The sequence below is a fragment of the Syngnathus leptorhynchus genome, chromosome 18, assembly GCF_054491065.1.
Source record: "Syngnathus leptorhynchus isolate UIUO chromosome 18, UIUO_Slep, whole genome shotgun sequence".
Classification (NCBI taxonomy): Eukaryota; Metazoa; Chordata; class Actinopteri; order Syngnathiformes; family Syngnathidae; genus Syngnathus; species Syngnathus leptorhynchus.
The window spans coordinates 1,385,977-1,404,999 of NC_141212.1; the positions used below are offsets into that span (position 1 = coordinate 1,385,977).

At 48.6% G+C, this 19,023-nt stretch overlaps 1 protein-coding gene across 1 annotated transcript; it reads right to left on the bottom strand.

The window, feature by feature from the left end:
- Positions 1–317: 317 nt before the first annotated feature.
- Positions 318–1,974, bottom strand: lratd1 (LRAT domain containing 1). The gene is made up of 2 exons (XM_085937944.1): positions 1,867–1,974; positions 318–1,682 (listed from the first exon to the last, which is right to left on the bottom strand). The coding sequence occupies exon 2, from the start codon at positions 1,643–1,645 to the stop codon at positions 836–838; it is 810 nt and encodes a 269-aa protein (XP_085794070.1). The 5' UTR covers positions 1,646–1,682; positions 1,867–1,974; the 3' UTR covers positions 318–835.
- Positions 1,975–19,023: the final 17,049 nt, after the last annotated feature.

Below are 19,023 nucleotides of genomic sequence, written 5' to 3' on the forward strand. Positions count from 1 at the left end.
TATTTCTTTGTGCTCTTATTCTGAAAGAGCAAGCACAGCGCTTCCGCTAGCTCCCTTTGCGACGCTTCACGTAAATCACAGCAAGGACAAACACTCGAGGTGTACACTTGCTCAAACTTCCCGTGGATTTTTTTTTTTTTTTTGGCATGCACAGGTGAGTCTTTCAAATATGGGCAGATATATGAAAGCTACCGAGCCTCGGGCAGGTCAGCAGCAGATGAATAATTCATACAGTGTGTGAGTGTGTGTATCAACCTAATAACATCTGCTGGAGCAAGCAGTTGTTTTCATATTTCAACCTCCATTTATTTCAACCAAAAAAGAGGGCGGGGCGACAAGATCAGGATCAATAATCCACTCAACGCAAATACAAAAATAAAGGAATACATTTTCTTTCTACACGCACACAGATCCATTGGCGTGGAGCAGGATGGCTGTGGGCTGACAATAAACTATATTGTCATTGTATGGCAAAGAAGAGGGGCGCTTTTGTGCAAGCCAAAAAATGCTTTCGTTTGGTTTTCCGTCGTTCTTTAGGCAGCTTATGTGTGACCGGGAGGGAGACGCTCAAATATTGGACGAGGACTCTCAACGCGGCAGCACCCCCCTCCCCCCAGCATCCAAACCAAGCCCAGTTATGAGAGGTCGGGGCGGGGGTCTTTTTTTAGGTGGGATGAAAAGGGGGAGGGGCGTTATCTTGTTTACACGGTTCCACATTCCACAAGAGCTCAGCGCCTGCGGCCTTGAAACGCATCACGGTGCTGTCCACAACCAACAGGTCCGCGCCCCCAAAAGGAGGAGGGGGCGCTTGGGCCAGATCCGAAGGAAACCCCCATCACTCCTTCCCCCCGCTGACCAGGGAGAGCTCCTCAAGAATTCCGCTGGCGTCCACCCGCCGCCGCTCGCGGATCAAGTCCTCCAGACTGCGAAAGACCAGCGTGTGCACGCCGCTGCCAGCCAGGCGCACCTTGAGCAAGTACTGCGGCTCCGCCGAGTGCGCCTCGCCGCCGGCCTTGAACTCGCGCTTGCCGAAGCGGCACCAGGCGGCGAAACTTTCCGAGTTGGTCCAGCTGATCTCGTCGCTGCGCAAGCCCACGTGGCCCGCCGCGTTCTGCACCACCAGGTCGGCGGGCAGCGGCCGGTATCGGTAGCGGCCGTTGGCGATCCTGCCGCGCCGCCCGTTGCACACCTCAAGCAGCGCGTCCCGCCGGATCTCGCCCTTGTGCAAGTGGATGACGCGGCCGTCGTGCTCGCACACGGCCCAGTGCGGCGGCTGCGCGGCGGCCACCAGCTCCAGCAGGTCGCCCGGCTTGCACACGCCCAGCAAAGTTGTGGCCGCGTACACGTCCAGGTCCTCGTTCTCGCGCAGCTTGGAGAAGATGCACTCCTGCGCGCGGAACGCCGAGTACTCCACCTCGCTCAGCGAGAAAGGCCCCTCCGGCACCCCACCGTCCTCGTCGGCCGGGCTCAGATCCTTGCCGAAGCCGCAGTCGGACGGCGTGCGCTCGTCCGCCGTCTCCTCCTCCTCGTCGGAGAAGAAGTAGGCGACGCCGACGCGCAGCTCGTCCTTCTCCAGCCCGGACGGATCCCCCGTGGGCAGCTCGCTGTAGTTGAGGTGGGTGATCCGGTCCAGTTGGTTTCCCATCAAGGACCCGGCAAGGCAGAGGCATGGACTGCGGTGTCTGCGTGGGAGGGATAAGCACAGGCGTCACCCAAACACGCCAGTGCGCACATTTTACGCACGGACGCTGCTGCCTCAACAAAGACACTCGACTCGGCGCGCTCCGCCTCGAGAAGAGCCAGGCGCGCACCGATGCGGACGCGCGCCTTTTTATGCATGCCAACCTCCTCAGAAACAAAGAATACCTGTGCGCCCCCCAGGCAGGTGCTTAAATATCCTTCACTTCCATGAGCGCGCGCGCGCGTCCTCGCTCCTCTTCCACTGTGCTCACTGCGCCGTTCCGCGGATGGAGTCCGAGCCTGCCGACACTTGAGCTCCTCCGGCGTCCTCGGAATTTAAGGTGGCCGCTGTAGTCCCGCCCCCTCCTCTCGGTGGTAGTGGACCGCGCCGCACGATTCTCCTCGCCGGCGCACCAATGAGCAAAGTGGGTGGAAAACGCCATTCAGCGCCGCCGTCCAATCGGAGACGCGCACGGCCGTGTGGCCACTGTAGGCGCTTGTTACCGTGCCGTGTATGGGGTGTGTGTGTGTGTGTGTGTGTGTGTGTGTGTGTGTGTGTGTGTGTGTGTGTGTGTGTGTGTGTGTGTGTGTGTGTATGTGTGTGTGTGCGCGTGCGCGCTTGTGCGTGTGTCGCATAGCTGTGGAAATTCTTGACGAGAGGGAGCCGAGCTCCATCACAGCGGCAAGCGAGCTTGAATTGTGTTCTACAAGCTTCCACTTGGGATGTGCCGTTAAAGAGGTCGCCACCAAATGAGCAGTATGTAACGCACCATTCATGGTTTTTTTTTTTTTAAGCTCTCCCAATCTTGGTTGAGCCCAGGCACATAGTTTATTTTGAAGCAGGAAAAAAAATTCTGAAAATGAACCTGTGATGTCACATTTGAGTTGTTCTTTGTCTGATACAGTAGCGCCTTGAGATTCCAGTTGAACTTGCTTGTTACTCAAAACATCTGTCGGCTGTTTGTGTTTTCGCCACCAGGAGGCAGTGTGACAGGAATGCCGTTTAATGCTGTCACATGAGTCGTTTTCCCTGCACGATAAAGAATATATGCATGTCTACGTGTGCTGCCCCAGCATTTTTGTTCACTTCTAAGCTTCTCTGAGTGTGTGACGGGCGGCAGCAGCCAAAACAAGCCATTCCCCAGCGAGACCATTCCAAAGTGTGTAAGATTTTTGACCCGGCGGATGTTGCGTCAGCCCCAAATAAAAGTGGCTTCAAATTTTCCGAGCCAGTGCCGCATGCATAATGTAGCGTGCGTGCGTGCGTGCGTGCGGTCGCTGTAGTGTCATCCGGGGCTGCTTTTCATCAGCAGATCACTATCTTGCCATTTACATCAGCCTCCCCAGCCGTGTTTTCTCTCTACACCTCCTCATCCAAAATGTGTTATGCCTTCCTCATCACACAGATTCTGAGTCGCTCTCCCAGATGGCGGCAGATTGCGCCGACATGGAAGAGTCCTTGCTCTTTGTTTCCAGCGGTGGTGAGGAGGAGGAGGAGGGTGGGGGGGGGGGGCTGTTTGTGAGGGGAGATATTGCTCTACACATACAGAGAGGACAAAAACATCCACTCAGCTCTCGGCTCTTCTGTATTTACACTTGCCTGCATCCTGAGTAGTCATTAGTTAGCGCACTTGTTGGAGCGCTTTGTAATAAGAGAGAATGGGAGCTCCCAAAGTTCGTGATCCCGAAACCTGATAAATCCATCCAAGGTTAAAAAAAAAAGAAAGAAAAAAAACACTCAAAAGCTGCAGTAGTAAAAGGACTTTGTGTTTTGGCTTCGTTTTTTTTTTTTTAATCAAGTTTCTCCATCTCTGTTAAGATGTTTTTATCCAATTAGATTTCAGCCTCTGTGTTGCCATGGCGATCTGCCTTTGGATTCACTTTACTATAAAAGATGTGTTTACGTCGCAAAAGGCATTCGTGGCAACTTTGAAAATATGTCGGCGACGATTGGCTTTGATTTTCCGGTTGAATCAATTAAGAGTGGCAAAAATGTCTTCAAGTCGAGCGGACAGGAAAATGGCAACTTTTTAGCGAGGCGACGTTTTCGTTTTGCCAACGTGGGTAATTGATTTGGCAAAAGGTCTCTCGTGAAACAGAAGCTCAGCGACGACTCAAACAGTTCACTCGAGCCTTTTCTGGCGGACCACCTTACATGCAAGTCGATGTTGCTTAAAAAAACAACAACCCAACCCTAAACATCCGCCTGATTGGATTTTTCCAAAGCCTTTTTGGCAAAGGACTGTTTTTGTGTGCGTGCGTGTTTGCCTGCCGCCTCGCATCTGCGTGTGATTGAAAAGCGGCGTCTTCTCCGTCGGCGGGCTCTTATCAGCTCTCGTCAGACTGTGACTCATTCGGGATGGCCTCGGCTGACACACGGGAAGCTCGTCCACGAGGCGGCCTTGAATGCCGACTTCCTTTCCGGTACTTACAGCTTGCACGCCGAGTATTTACCTCCCTCCCTCGCCGTCGTCTTGGCATTTCGTCTGACTCGCCGGCCGGTATGCGAGCCGGCGTCGGCGCGGGCCTAAAAGTGTTAATCAGCTGCAGTGAAGCGACTCAGGTCCCACAGCACAAATGTGCCGACATCAGCAACGCCGCCCGGCAGACCGCGTGCGTAATTACCCGACCCGAGTCGGCCGTGTCGAATGAGGTCGGACGGAGGTCGTCGTCTTCGTTATGACGACAAATTCGTGTCGCGGGAGGCGCTTCAAAATGGACTCTGATTTTATTATGAATTAATTAGCGTGTTCTTCCCCAACCCATTTGCGGAAGGGCCACTGATGGTAGTCATCGTTCTTCAACATTGTGATGTTTATTAGAGGGCATAGAATTGAGCCTTGTGGAACACCATCAGTAATGTTGACATTCATGTGAATGTAAAAACACAACATAATGTCGAAGCCTGATTTTATATATTTGCAGGGTTTTTTTTGGGGGGGGGGGTCGTTCAAATTGGCCAATAGCATTCTTTGTGCTTTGGCATGCGGCGTCTTTGTGTGTGTCCCCGTCCCTCGCGTGACTCACCGACCTAATCTTCCATCAAACGCTCCCGCCGCCGACCTTTGCCCCCTCGCAATGGCCGCCGAGTCCTCATTAGTGGGCGTGTGTGACAATCGGTGTGCTGTCATTGGGACGCTGCCGCCTTGATGAATTAACGGGCGGTCGGCGTCGGGGGAATCGCCTTTGTGGCCAAGTCGTGGAGTTTACGATGTCATTTGGTGAATGCGTTCCCCCCCTGTGTACCTTGTGGAGATACAAAGTGGATTCTTTCAGATCTGCTCAATTGCGCCTAATAATGGGAAGTCCGCCAAGAACACATTTCGATTTTTCACAAGTTCACATTATTATCCAGCTGTTGCCACTCAGCACCATGCAGCTGTGGCGCAAAATCTGGGCCAAAATTGATACGTATTATCCCACATCTGTTCCTCGCCGGCGAAAAGAGGTTAGATTGTTCACCTGGGAGCCTTGGATTGTCAGTGGTCTCGGTAGGGAGCCAGGGGGGGACGCCACCAACCTACAAAAGCCTTCTCAATCTTCGTCTGTTTTGTTGTTTCTCCTTAATAAAAGGCAATGTTCGTTTTCAATTCCACCGGCCCGATACTGATGCAGTCCTGAGAAAGGTTTGTAAACGAGCCCAGCGTGCGTTAAGATTAGCGACCCGACGGCACGTCAATAACGGCTCTCGCTTGGGCTGCCGCTGAGCATTAGTCAATAGTCGATGTGTTTTTTTCTTTTTTTTTCTTTCTTAAAGTACACAATCAAGGATTTATAACGGTCTCATAAGTCCAATATCTGCTCGCCGTGGCAGCGGCTGTTGTTTGTGACACTGGCGCAACTCAATTAACGGGAGCAATGAGACAGGAAATAAGGAAATAAATCTCTTTCTCTCTCTCTGCCGTGTCAATTTTCAAACAATCATCACTACTGTCTGCTGCCGAGGGGGCCAATTACAATTTCCTAGGGGTGTTGTTGTTTTTTTTTGGGGGGCTTGTCCATGCAGGAGAGAAGAGTTAAGACCTCTGCACACAAAAACTGTAGGTGTTCCACAAGATCAGGATCACATCTTTTGGTCTTCAAACTCTCACTACTAGAATTGAGTGAACTTTTCAGTTGGTTGATCACTCAACTGAAAAGAAAACATCCACTTTTTGTTGTTGAAAAGAGTTTTGGTGCAAGCGGAGGCGCAATAATGAAACTCCATTTCAGGGCCGACATCAAAACAATGAGCTGAAACGGGGAAATGTTTTGCGAGCGTCGCTGAGCCGTAAAGGTCACAGCTTGAGAAATCTGACAGTCATTGTTTTTTCTCGCACCTAGAAGACATTATTACGAGATTTTCTACATGTTGTTCGGAGCCTGTCGGATGAAATCGGGCTCAGTGTTGTATTTTAATCATATTATATTTATTAATAATATATATATATTTGATTTATTTATTTTCTTATTTCCGCCATTCTTGCAATTCGTTTTGCCCTTCATGTATTTGTCCAGATGTTGCACCTGCAGAGTTGCTCTCCTTGACCCCCATGTTAAAGAAATGTTTCCTCATCTGGTTGTGGCTGGCTCTGCAGCTCGGCAGCCTTTGCATCAGCGCACACGCTTTCCCGCCCTCTTCCTCCTCCCGCTGCCCGCCTCCTTTTTGTACTCGCCTTCTCAAGCCCGGCGGAAATCTCCAGTCAATAATGTCGGGATGTCATGCGTGCGCTTTGACTGTAGTGGAAATTCTTCAGTGGGGCATTTTCAGCGTCCTCTTCAAGTTTTGTACAATTTTATTTCTTTTCAAATATATTGCCTTCTTTGACCTGGAATGGTGGAGAGAAGAAACTAGTTTCCTGTTTAATGATTTACCTGGCGGGCTACGAGGGGAAGGTCGTTTCTGTTTGCCAAGGTAAATGTGTCTAAAGGTAGCGGCGGCGTTTTATGGGGCCGCTTTGTTTCACGGTAGGAAAAAGTAGATCCGGAATCAATCTGCGGCCTGCCGTGATCAATAATTTCATGATTACTATTCCCAAGAGGAAAGTCTTGCTAGCAAGGCTGCTCGCTGATGAATTGCAAATGGAGCCTTGAAACGGGCCTGAATTGGAAAAAAATCTCATTTACATTTGCGGCAAACAAAATCACGTTCAAATTTCAAATTGTCCTTTGCCTTCCATGATGGGGCCCCCCCTCGCTGAACATTGGCAATATTTCAACTCATTTTCATTTAAAAGTCATTTGGGACGCAGGTTTATTGAATTTTCATATTTGCTAACTTTTATTCTTCGGAGAGCCTTCTGGTCAACAAATGAAATATTGACTTTAATATTGTCTTATCAGACTTGGCTATTGTCTTAGTTTAACACAAAATATCGACTTGCCCTCACGTGAGCTTTTGCGTGTTTTTTTTTCTTTTTCCCCCGACCCCTGTCACGTGTGTCGATTTATCGTCAAATGAATGGTCCCGATTGGAACGAATTGAAAGCTGAGCTCTGTGACGACTAGAACTCGCTCCCTCGGCAAACAGAAAAAGGCAAAAGGTGAAAGTTGTCTTCTCGGAGAGCGGCGCCCATTTGCATATAGATGCGCTTGACCTTCTCGCCGGCGAGACACCGCCGGTTGCTTCTTCATCACCGGGCCGACTAGGCCGGCAATTGTGCACAATTACGACTATGTTGTCTTTTAATACCCGGATCAGCGGCGCATGAGGGCCGAGGCCTGGCTTTTAAGAGCTTGTCATTCAACAGCGTGTTACGCAACACCCCGGCGAGGCTTTTTTCTTTTTTTTTTTTTTAAGTCATGTTCCACCTTTTCCTTATCATGCACAGACACTGAAGGCATTTTAAAACACAAAGGTATACCAAAGAACCTTAAAGGTTCCTGGTGTCATGTAATTCTGAGTTTGGACCAAATTTTCTGAAGAAAATGTCCAGAGAGTCGAGCAATGATAAGAATCACTTTGGATTTTTTTTTTAAATGTATGCAAGGCACTAGCAAATTTGTGCAACTGAGTTGAAATTGGTGCAGCAGTTAATTACATACATATTTACAATGTTGACAAAAAAAAAGCAGTGGACCTAGCATAGAGCCGTGTGGGACGCCAATCTATAAGCACAAATGTAGTGCCATTTTTTTTTCTTTTTTTTTTTTTTTTACATCTTATCCAAGCAACAGTTTAATTTGAATGAACAGCGACTGTATGTAAAGGGAAAGCCAATCGTTTGAGACCTTCAAAGGCAGCGGCCTTTGAATGTATCAAACGCAGCAATGGTCCTATCGCACGCCGCCCACTCCATACAATCTAGCGAAAGTCACTCTGCAGCAGTCAGCAAAAGGGTCAGCTGGCGACAGATTAACGGACAGCGGAAAAAAAAAAAAAAAAATGTTAATGTCCGCCAGCCTTCATCTACAGGTTCAGGTGAAGTTCCTCAAGACACAATTTTAATGGGCGGCCATTTAATCCTCCTGCAAAGGGAATTTGTGTCCTCAGCTTCTTTTGAAGTCTGACTATTTTATTATGTATCAGTCTTAAATTTACTATTTTTACATCTGCCTTTGGCTCAGTGCGACCCCGTTTTGTTTGGGTTGGAGGGAAATTCCATCCAAAAGCCAATTAAAGTCACAAGCGAGGAATAAAAAATTGGATTTTTGCCCTGATTTATATAGAACGACTCCAAATATTTTGGAATGTGTGTCCTTGCGGCACAGATAGCAGATCTTCCCATTTCTTGGTGTAAACACAAGCCGGGTGTCGCTTTTGCCAGCCATCGGAGATGAAGTGTCGATAGCGCTCGCCCATGCGGGCATCGTTCCGTTCCGTGCGGCCTGCTCACGCAAACGTTTTAATTGGGCCGTGAATGCCAACACGATTAGCGGTAATTATGTCTGAGTCCACGGAAGGCCCAATCATTGTTACTCACACACCAAAGAACTCGAACAACGGCGTACAGAGCGAGGATGAAAGCCTCGGTCTGGGCAATTTTCAAGTTTGCTGGTCTTTTCTTCACATCACTTTGAAAGTCCCCTGCTAAAAGAATTCCCATGAAAATGCAAAATATCAAATGTGCTTGAAAATGTACTGCCAACCCAGTTCATAAATTTGACGTCTGTAACCGTCAATGGCACTAAATGAGTTAATTTCAACTAAGTTGAGATCCAAAAATAGTAGCCAAAGGGAATATTTGGTATGACTCATGTAGAAATGTTCAAACGGACTATTTTTGACCAAATGCCAAATGTGTCTATGAAAGCACAACGTTGAACAATTAAGACGCGGCAAGCAGCAGGAGTCGCCACTAATCTCTTGCCTTGAAATAGAATACAATCTATATTCTCAAGGAAGAAACTCCCAGGAGGCTCTTAAACTCATTTTCAAAGAAAAAAAACCCCAAAACAAAAACAAGCAAGAGTAGATCAAAGCTGCCTCTAGGGCGGCGCCAAACAACTTGACTCCTCGTTAACGATTTGCTGTTCATTCGAAAATTCAATTTGGATTTTTTTTTTTTTTTAATATTGACACATTGTTTGTAGTTTTTTTCTTCCCTTCTTTTTGCTTCTGCTGGATGCTCTGGCGGAGTAGCCGACTCACACACTCCATAAATAACTTAAAGTATCATCCGCACATTTTTTATTTTCTTTTTTAGCACCAACGGTTAAAAAAAAAAAAAAAAACAGCACAGGGGCGTTTTTAACCACGTCTACATTTGCAATCGCTGCGCGTACACTCGCGGCAAAATTTCCGTGGGAGGGGGGAAGAACCTCCAGATAATTGCTTTCATGCAAATTTGCCAGTGTGAGAACGAAGCGTTGCGCCAAGACTTCCAAACGCTTTTGTGCAATTTTCATGCGAGGGAGCATCTGGCGACTAGGCCGGTTCTCGACTCCTGTGGAAATCCGTTCCGGTTGAGATCTTTGAGTCGCCATGGCGATTTTCTACCTTTGCTGAAGGCTTCGACCTGGACACAAAATGAATGGACCTTAAACGTATCCTAGAGGAACTCCGCTCTAAATTGCATCTATTGGAACGCGGCAAGTCCCCCAATATCCCAGCTACTTTGAGGTTAATAGCAAGAAAATGCACACCTAGCACATTGGCTCCGTGATGTCTGACTTCCCGTATTGATTATTGCGGTCGCTAGTGAAGTGCTTGGACAAGGATGCTTTTTAACTACGACTACATCAATAGACTCAAGTCCCAGTACGCCCCGAGCGCGACCTCAAACAACCGAGCCCAGAAAGCGAGAGAGACGAGGAGGGGGAGAGTAAAAACGGGTGGTCGTGCCAGGTGAGAAGATGACAAAGATAAGGTGGCGAATGCAAGGCGGATGCGACGAGACAGAAGCGGAGATAAGCGAGAACGGGGTGACAGAGGTGGCGCCCGTGGAAATTAAAACGGGGATTAAAGAGACGGCACGTGTCACAGGAATCACCTCTGCTTCCTTTCTCGCCTTGTCAAACTATATTTCTTCATCTCCTCCCCAGAGAGGAAGAACCTTTGACTCGTCTGCCGGTGGTGCACTCGGCGCCCGCTGTTCATCTGACTGGAGCGGCGCATTAACGGTGTCGAAGTGTGTGTGTGTGTGTGTCGAAGTGTTTGTTAGTCAGATGGGGGGGGAAAGGTTTCAACTGTAACTGCAGACAGTTTGAACTTTGCGGAAAAAGTCTGCGGTTCTAGTATTGAGCCTTGCGGGACGTCGTTGTCTATCTTGGTTTTACAGTTTGCTATTTTTAGCACATGAAGATTTCCAATGCACCTCAGATGGCAGAAGTGAGAGCGACCTTTGAACCAAACGTCGGCGCTTCCTCCAGTCGAAGAGGCCAATTAGGTTTGATGATCAGCTCCGATTAGCATCAAGACACGCAGACGCTGAGCGATGACGGACGGACGGACGGACGGAGCCTCCCCCTTGTCTGATGCCTTCATGACCCTCTCCACAAGGACATGCAGAAAATGCGGCTAGCATTTGCTTGTCATTGCCGAGTGCCCTCCAGTCACTCACATTTATGAGAGATGACATCCGGGGCCCCGCCCCCCGTCATGCCATCTGAAGCGTCTCCTGGCATGTTGGCGGGCTTCCACTTTGCGATTCACGCGTCCTCTGCGTAACCTGTAGCTCATCGCCAGGGACACACTGAGGCGGCTTACACGCCTCCCGGCAAACAGCTCAGGAGTGTCACGACAGCCAGTCGGCACGCAGGAAGTGAGAAATGGTCCTCGAGATCTTCAACTGTAGGATTTGCTCGGATTGCATCATCGCAAATGATCGCCGTAGGTGTTGAAAATATGTTCTGATTCCGAAGATATCTACCGCTCAGGCACGATGAGCGAGAGAGAGAGAGCTTGTCAAATAGGCCATTAGCTCCCACTGTTCTGCCCGCCAAGTAATCAAGAGGGACTATCAAGGCAAGCAAGGTGCCAGGCCACTTTGCCGCAATCTGATTAGGCTGATTGTACGGGAACCAGCGAGATGGGGTAAAAATGACGGCGCCACGCATAATTAACTGGAGGACTCCAGGCTAAGAGAAGAATGCTGGAAAATGACGATCTCAAGCCATTTCCCAGTGCACCAAAGGATTTTGATTTGCTCAACTTTGACATCATCTCAATTGACTGGTGACCAGACTTTTGTGCTTTGAGTGCACTCAAGTAATCAGGTGAAGCGTCGATGGGCGCTCGTTGTCAATGTTGCCTCGGCCCGCGGCGTGATGAACGCTAATATTGCTTGAAGGAAGTCGGCGGGCTATTAATAGACTTGATGTACTTGATGTAGCTAGCTAGCTAACACTTTAGACAGGCAGCAACACATCCGCTCGTCGGCGGCGCTCGGCGATACGCCACACTTTAATTACGAACTCTCACACCGTAATTCCCTTTGGAAATCAGGCAAACGCGGCGACGCAAGTGGCGCCAGACACCCGGCAAAGACGTTAGCTTATAAGAGGGCTAGCTTGACTTTTGAAATGTCGCGCTCGGTTTCACAGCGTAATCTAGTGGAAGGCTTGCGCTCCTCCAGCCAGGCGATCGGCGAGCGTTGACAAAAAAGCTACATTAGCATGCGCCGTCACTCTCGTTGAGGCTTGTGTATTTTAATGATGACACAGTGCTTCGACGCCAATATGTTTTGCATTCGCCACGCTCGTAATTGATTCACTCAGCGTGGGCGACTCCTCGGCGAGTGTTGAGCGAAAGGAGAGAGGGCGGGATCGGGGGGGAATTAATAAGATACAGTAAACATTAAACTTTCATTTCCTTCGGGACATCTGCTATTTTCCGTTATTCATCTAAGAGCATGCTATATGTAAATGAACAAATTCTGCTTGACTGCGACACGGAGACTCGGTCTTGTCTGCGGGCCTTCCGTAGAGGATTCGGCGCAGCCACCGTGCACCTTCATTAGCTCCAGCGTCGTTTTATGTCCACCCACCGGCGGGGAACGTCCATGTCTGCTGCGGGGAGCCCGTCTTGCTGTTGGCTGTTAAACATAGCAAAGTAATGATCAATGGCAGCGGTCATGCGTTTCCTCTCGAGGGTCTTGCCTCCTCGCCGTCTCGCACGTGTGCAGCGGAGGGGAGGTTAGCCGCTGCCCACTAACCCCGAGTTATTGGACAAATATGTGCCTTCTCGCTTCTGCACAAAGCCAATAATGACGCGACAACTTTGACCTGCCAGTTGACTTCCTTCTTCTTATTTCGGAGCCACGTGGATGTCAAACGCTGCATTTTGTCCTTTAAGCATCAGATGTCGGCCGCTTGCCGTAAGAAAAATAGCAACGATGCTAACACATGAAATTGGGTTGTGGCTTATTGATATAAATATATTGTGTGCCTTTAAATATATATTGCGTCTTTAAATAGCAAGTCCAAAAATGTGGCAATAAAAATAAATGTAAAAGCATCGCTAAATCTAATAATGAAAAATAGATTTTTAAATATATCTTGAAAATGGCTATTTTATTCCCATAATATTCCCGTTATATTTTCCTTTAACTGCTTTAACTGTTTATTTTTTGCTCACTTTATAATACTCGTTTTTTATTGTTGGTGTTGTGAACAAATCGACGCAGCAGGTTGTCCAATCCCCGCTTGTGCCTCCTCGGGATCACAAGATGAAAAAAAAAATAGTCAGCGTGCCTTAAGCTGTTTCCTGATGTGTCTTTTGTGCAAATACTCTGCATGCCATCTGCATGTATAGAGAGGCGCTTAAATGGCTGATGATGTCTCGTGTGCCAAGATGAGCCATATATTTATCCACCCACTATACTTCACACGCTCGCCGCACCTGGCAGCTCATCTACTCGCAGCATTTCCATTTCAAAGTCTCGCACAGAAAATTGTCCGCCATCTGGTGCGTACGGCTTTTTCGGCGGTCTCTCCGCGAGGCAAGCGGCTGATGCAAACTCAACCCAAAATTGTGACATTTTTGTTCGCAGATAAAACTCGCTGTGCCTGAAGTGCGGTAAATAAGCGTGGGGATTGTCAGGTGGCCCACGGGAGGCCTTATCAGTGGCCTTCAGAGGCAGCTAGCGCTCGAAAGAGTTGTGACTCACACCTACGGGTCAGGCTCACACGATTTGCAGCGTCTCGTGGCAGGGAAGGAATTTCACGCTATCAAAAATGGGATGAGCGTTTTATTGTCAAACCTGTCAGTCTCCTCACGATAGACCTGCCTCATAGCTTTCACGTAGCGAAATGTTCTACACATCGGCAAACTTGCCGCCAAAATGGCCGCCAAAATGGCCGACTTCCAACGGATTAAAATAGAAACCGTACTCAAATTTTCTCTTTGCTTTGTGGAGACAACGACTATTGAAATGACAAAATATATGACTGTTAATTCCCCCGCATAAAACCATCGGTTTCAAAATGGACGACATAATCGAGCGGAGGTTTCCCAGCGGCTCGGAGCTAACGTCACGCTTGGACGGCCACGTGGTCTAACACGCGACTAATTTATCTTGCATCGGCACTCCGTCGCCGACTCGCCCTCCTCCGATATCACCGTAAGTCAAAACAGCCCGGGAGAAGATGATACGGCGCGTTGCGGCGTGACGCCAAATAAAAGACTCACCAGCCGTGCGGACGTGATGGACGAAGCCTGGCTTTGGCTCCGCGCGTCTTTATCAGCCACTTCAAGCCCCTCTCTGCTGACATTTGACAAAGTCCTCCTTTCTCGGGAAAGTTGAGCAAAAGTGGGCTTGATGAATTCGACACGGCAGGTTGTTTTTCCCCGCCTCGGGAGTTCCAATATGTGTTGTTGCGATGGCCTCACAGAGGTGTAGCATTTAATGCGTGACCATTTTGTCTTTTGTTATGACTCCCGGGCTGGCTGTACTTTATTTCAAGCCTTCGGTAAGAACAATCCCATTTCCACACTTTGTGCCACAATTTTCATTCAGTGGACATTGTGTGCGTCCTTGACACGGGAGATGCTCAGCTCGTCGGTACGGCACTAATAAGAGTTTTTCTTCACAAAGGATGAAGAATCACACTCGTGTTGGTCATTCCCATCTGAGCAACTCCCAGCCATCACTTTTGTCCTAATGAACAAAAAGCAAAGAAGATTGGAGTGCATGTATGTCTACTCAGTTGCAGCCTAATGGTTTGTTTTTGCCCACTAGTATGTCGCGTTTGAGGACAAAAACAATCAAAGCGATAAAGAACACAGAGCACACAAGTGGGGGGAATCAATCACCCATTGGCAAGCTTCCTTTTTGTGTTTGCCGTCCCGCAGATATTTCTTCTCCAGTATTGCTAAATGCGATTCGACAGTCGCGTCTCACGTATTCACTCCACTTTTTTTTCCCCTATATTTTTTACCCTTTATTTGTTGTTTTTGAAAATTGTTGCTGTGTATCTTTTGGTTTCTCCGCAAGTTGTAACCTCCTCTTGCACCATCTGAGAAAAGCTGAAGGAAGCGCTCGTAGGATTAGCTTAGCGTGGAGCTTAAGGCCCCAAACACACTCACAGCCTCCCATATAAAACCATCTCTTGTGTACTTTTCTCCTCGAAGCATGGTTTCACAAGCAAAGTCTTTTTTCTTTTGCCGAGCTGTGGCTGTCGTTTTTGGCCTCTTAACTTTGTTCTTACCGACCACTTTGCTCGGGTTCCGCCTCCGTGGAAAGGGAGACCTGTAATCAATGCAATCCATCTCTCCTCAGTGCGCATTTCCATCACTTGCGTTTTTAATAAGCATATTAAGGTGCACATATCGACGGCGTTGCCCCGGTAGCCGAGGCAACAAACGGCGATGAAGACAATTCCTCTTTCAATCATAAAAAAAAGTCAAGTATATCATTTTCAAAATATGGGAAGGGGATCATGTTTGAGTCCCCTAAGGTTTTCACCAGGATTGAAATTGTACATCCAAAAAAAAACCAACATTTTTTTTGTCAAATGGCACTAATGCCATCTTGTTGTCGGTAAAACGTTTTTACCCGCGCTTGTGAATTCCCGTCGGCTCCAACCTAAATGCGCTAATAGAAGGCGCTGTCGCTAATCAGTAGCGTCGGCGTTCCAATTAGTCCGTTGTCAAGAGCGATGGTTTTTTTTAAAAACAGAACCTCCAATTCGGTGTAACCAAGCGTTAAGTCGACGGCAAGGGCGGGTGAGCCCGAGCTCGACGTCGTTTATTAACGAGCCCGTCGAAGATGTCACTGCGATATCTGCGTGAAATATTCCTCCAACAAGATGGGCCTACCTGATAAATACGCAGCCTCGACCTGCTTCGGCAAGATTACCCGCCAAGTGGATGGCGCTGTCCGTCGCGCGGCCTTTCAGATGCGTATCGGCGCCGCCTGTCGACTCGCGCTATCGCGTCCTTATATTGGATTGTACATCATCGATGCGGTCGAGTGTCGTTACGCAAAACACGTCGGGTCAAAAGAGACGCCATCATTTCTGTCTTGTTTGCGCTTTTGTTTTGTTTTTTCTCTCCGCCGCGACAACTCGCCTATTGTCACAGAGGACGTTTAAAATAAAAACAGAAGAGATTCAGTCACTTCGGTCGCTCCCCGCATATGTCAAACATGCGTCGCCGCTCGAGCGGCTTCTCCCTCAAGCGCCGTCACGTCGGCAGCCGAGCGCAGATTGTCGACTTTGAGCGAAGACATTATTCATGTCGTCGAGATGGGAACATCGGATTGGTGTTTAATGGAACATGAAAAGCAGCCACCGGGGTAGCCGAGTACAAACACTGATAAAGGGGGTCTGCGGCTTTAGCGTTAGACGCCGGACTTGCAAAAGTAGGCGTTTATGGAAGCTGATCAAATAAAAATAAGAAGAGCTTCCATTTATTTTGTGGTCCCCTAAAGCATCATTGATCGCTATCGATGTGTTTGCGGACGGCGCCCCCAGTGACCCCTCCACCAAAGACAAAGGAAAAATCGTACAGTCCCAGATTACAGCGTGTGACGTGATTGCCGTGCGGAAACCGGACATCCATCAAAGAAGCAATACTTTGGTGGCGAGCGGGATGCGCCGACGGCCATAACTTATCTTGACTGCCTTGTTTTGTATTCGTTCTGCCGACGTGGCCAAGGACGGCGCAGGTGGACTCTTGATTGATTACGTTTGAGACGCAGCAAAGTCACAGCTGAGCTCTCGGCGAGACCATTCCGGCTCGGGATCGGCGGCGAGGATGGAGCCGAGGCTGCGTGGGATTTGCCAAAACGTTTGCTTGAAAAGTGCAACGTCATGTGCCCTTGTAAAGTGCTTTTTATTTTGAAGGCCTAACTTTGAACTTGTGTGTCTAATGAGCCGTGGAACACGCTTTGGAATCCTTACTTCGCTGTGTACAAGGTCGTAGCCGATATAGAAGTATGTAGGCGACCGCGCAATCCATTTCTAATTTGTTGCTTCCAAACCAAAATGGCTGACTTCCTGTTCCATTTTATTTCTCACGCAGGACAACTTGAACTTCAAGGCACCAAGCGGGGGGTCCGCGTTTTCACCGAATGAAAACCGAGCCTGGGATTCATCTCTGTTTTGTTTTTGCGCCTTCTTATCAAACACATCCATCGCCACCCGCTAAATATTGCAACGCCGGCGGAGAATTTCTCCTGCGGGCGGGCGCGTCGTCGGTCCGAGCGGCATCAATATTGCAGCGGCGTCATGCTCCTATAAACAGAAATCACTTATTCATGAGCCCCAAATGCGTCGGCAACCTCCACACAAACACATTTCAAAGAACAGTCGCCTTCCGGGGGTTTGGAGGTGGGGGGGGGGGCAATCCTAATCCCCTAATTCTGACGAGAGGCCCAAAAAAAATCAAATCAACTCAATCGTCTGAGCCGCGCCGTAGAACGTCTGATCTTTTTGCGCTAGGAAATCAACACGTTTATCTCGCGCATCCATAAGTGAACATGAACAGGATAAGCGGTGAATGAAAAAAAATGGCGATAGATAATATTCAAAGCGTAGTGAAGTTCGGATCAGGCGACATCCGCCATGCCTGTGCCAAAGGCCGCTCACCCCTCCCACCTGGAAAACGTTACCTTTTTTGCAAGCAAACGCTCCTAAATTTTCCCGAAAGCAAACCGCTCGCGCTCAGCGGGCACGCTCGCTGTGTCGCCACCACAAAGTAAATGGCTGCAATAACCCGAAGTGCGCCGGCAATTACAATGAGAGAAAACAACATTTCTGTATGAGAGGATCTCTCATCACGGTAGTTCACGCGGCGCACCCCCAAATTGCCGCAGAAATAATTAATGTCACTCTCGCTTGGGCTCGCCCGAGACTAATTTGCCTCCAGGAGTCGAGCATCCTGAATATTCTCATATAAATAGTCTGATTGATCTGTGCCTCGTTGTCTGCCGCGAGTGCTTGCGAGGATTTTCATTTGGCTCCTTTCCTCTGATGCCATGAAGACGTCAAAGCATCCCTTCATTTTGCCTTTTATGCAAGAGATATGCAAAAAAAAAAAAAAAAGAAAAGAAATCCAATTTCCATTCGATCCACCTGAATTACAATGACGCGCTTATTATTATTCCAATGTGGGATTTCGATACTGCGGCAATTTCCGCAACGAGTTGACTTTTCCGCCTGTGTGTGCGGGGGCGTGTTTATGAGGCGAGACCACAAAGGCATTCAAAGGTTAATTCCCGCCGCCCGCGGTGATTATTCATCCGGCGACATAATGCAAACTTCTTCAAAAACGGAGTAATTGGCAAATTTGCTAAAGTGCGCGACACTGACATGGGTGAAGAATATTAACTGCCGTCTCCAGTGGGACTCAAGAGTCATGTTTGTTTTCGACACGGCCTCGTCGGAACCCAAATTGCCTTTTTGCGGGCCGTTCGAAGAAAAATCACCTCAGCTTTTACCACGCGTCTTCAAACTGTCGTGCTGCTGTTAGGTCTTTGTAGTAGCGTAAATAGGCGCAGCGAAAGCTTTTACCAGCTAAATGCAGAGAGTAAACATACGCAAACACGCACACGCTCTATTGTCTGGAATGGACGGATGCAAAAAGGGGGGGTGGCCGCTGGTGAACCAGCCGGTGGCTTTTAGCACGCCGCATATAGCCGGCTGCCACTTGTTTGCTTTAATGCGCTGCTTTTATCCACAACATCTTGAGTGCTTCCATTCAGCCGGGATGGCCACGCCGGCGGGGACGCCCAACTTTGACCTCCATGGAACAGGCCGGGAGCACTCTGCCCATTACCACGAGGCGACGACGGGCTTTCTGTCCATCTCGCCGTCCGTCAGGGTCTCCTCAATTTTAAGTCTCGTTCATTATTTGCGTTGCGCGATTGGCCTGTCGTGCGGTTCTGACTGCGCCTGACCAAATCTGCCTAGCAACAAGGGGTCATGCGTGCAAAAAGATTTTCAAGTCAGTCAATTAGAAATGATCTTGATGTCAGGTATGCATGTGTAAAATACCTTAACATGTAATTATTTTTTTTAATCAATCCTGTCGTCTTGATTCTGGGCTCAGAGGTGGTCAGGATGTTTTCTATTTGCAATATGAGAAGAAGAAATATCAATCGAGCCTATCAAGAAGCTTCTGAAGTCTCATTAGCTGAATTAGGAGCGTCTGATGGATAGATGGATGGCGGCCAGCATCATTTCGTTCTTTTGCTTGCTCTTCTGTCATCTCACTTTATCATCCTCATCCCCCTTTGAAAGTCATGCACAGCTTATTGCTAAATACACAGGGACTTGGCACACACACACACACACACACACAAGCAGCAGCCAAGGCGTTGATGATAGTGAAGGCCCAGCAGGAGCTAGCGCAGGATTACAAGAGCCTCTCCAGAATGGAAAGCAAACACACTTCAGCCTCCTTCCGTGACTTGCGCACTCTTTAATTCTCCCTAAGATGCCTTTGCTGTCTCTTTTTTTTCCCCCCCTTCCTTCAATTTT

Excerpts from the sequence above, each read along its gene's own strand:
- lratd1 (XM_085937944.1), bottom strand. The coding sequence starts at position 1,645 with ATGGGAAACCAACTGGACCGGATCACCCACCTCAACTACAGCGAGCTG.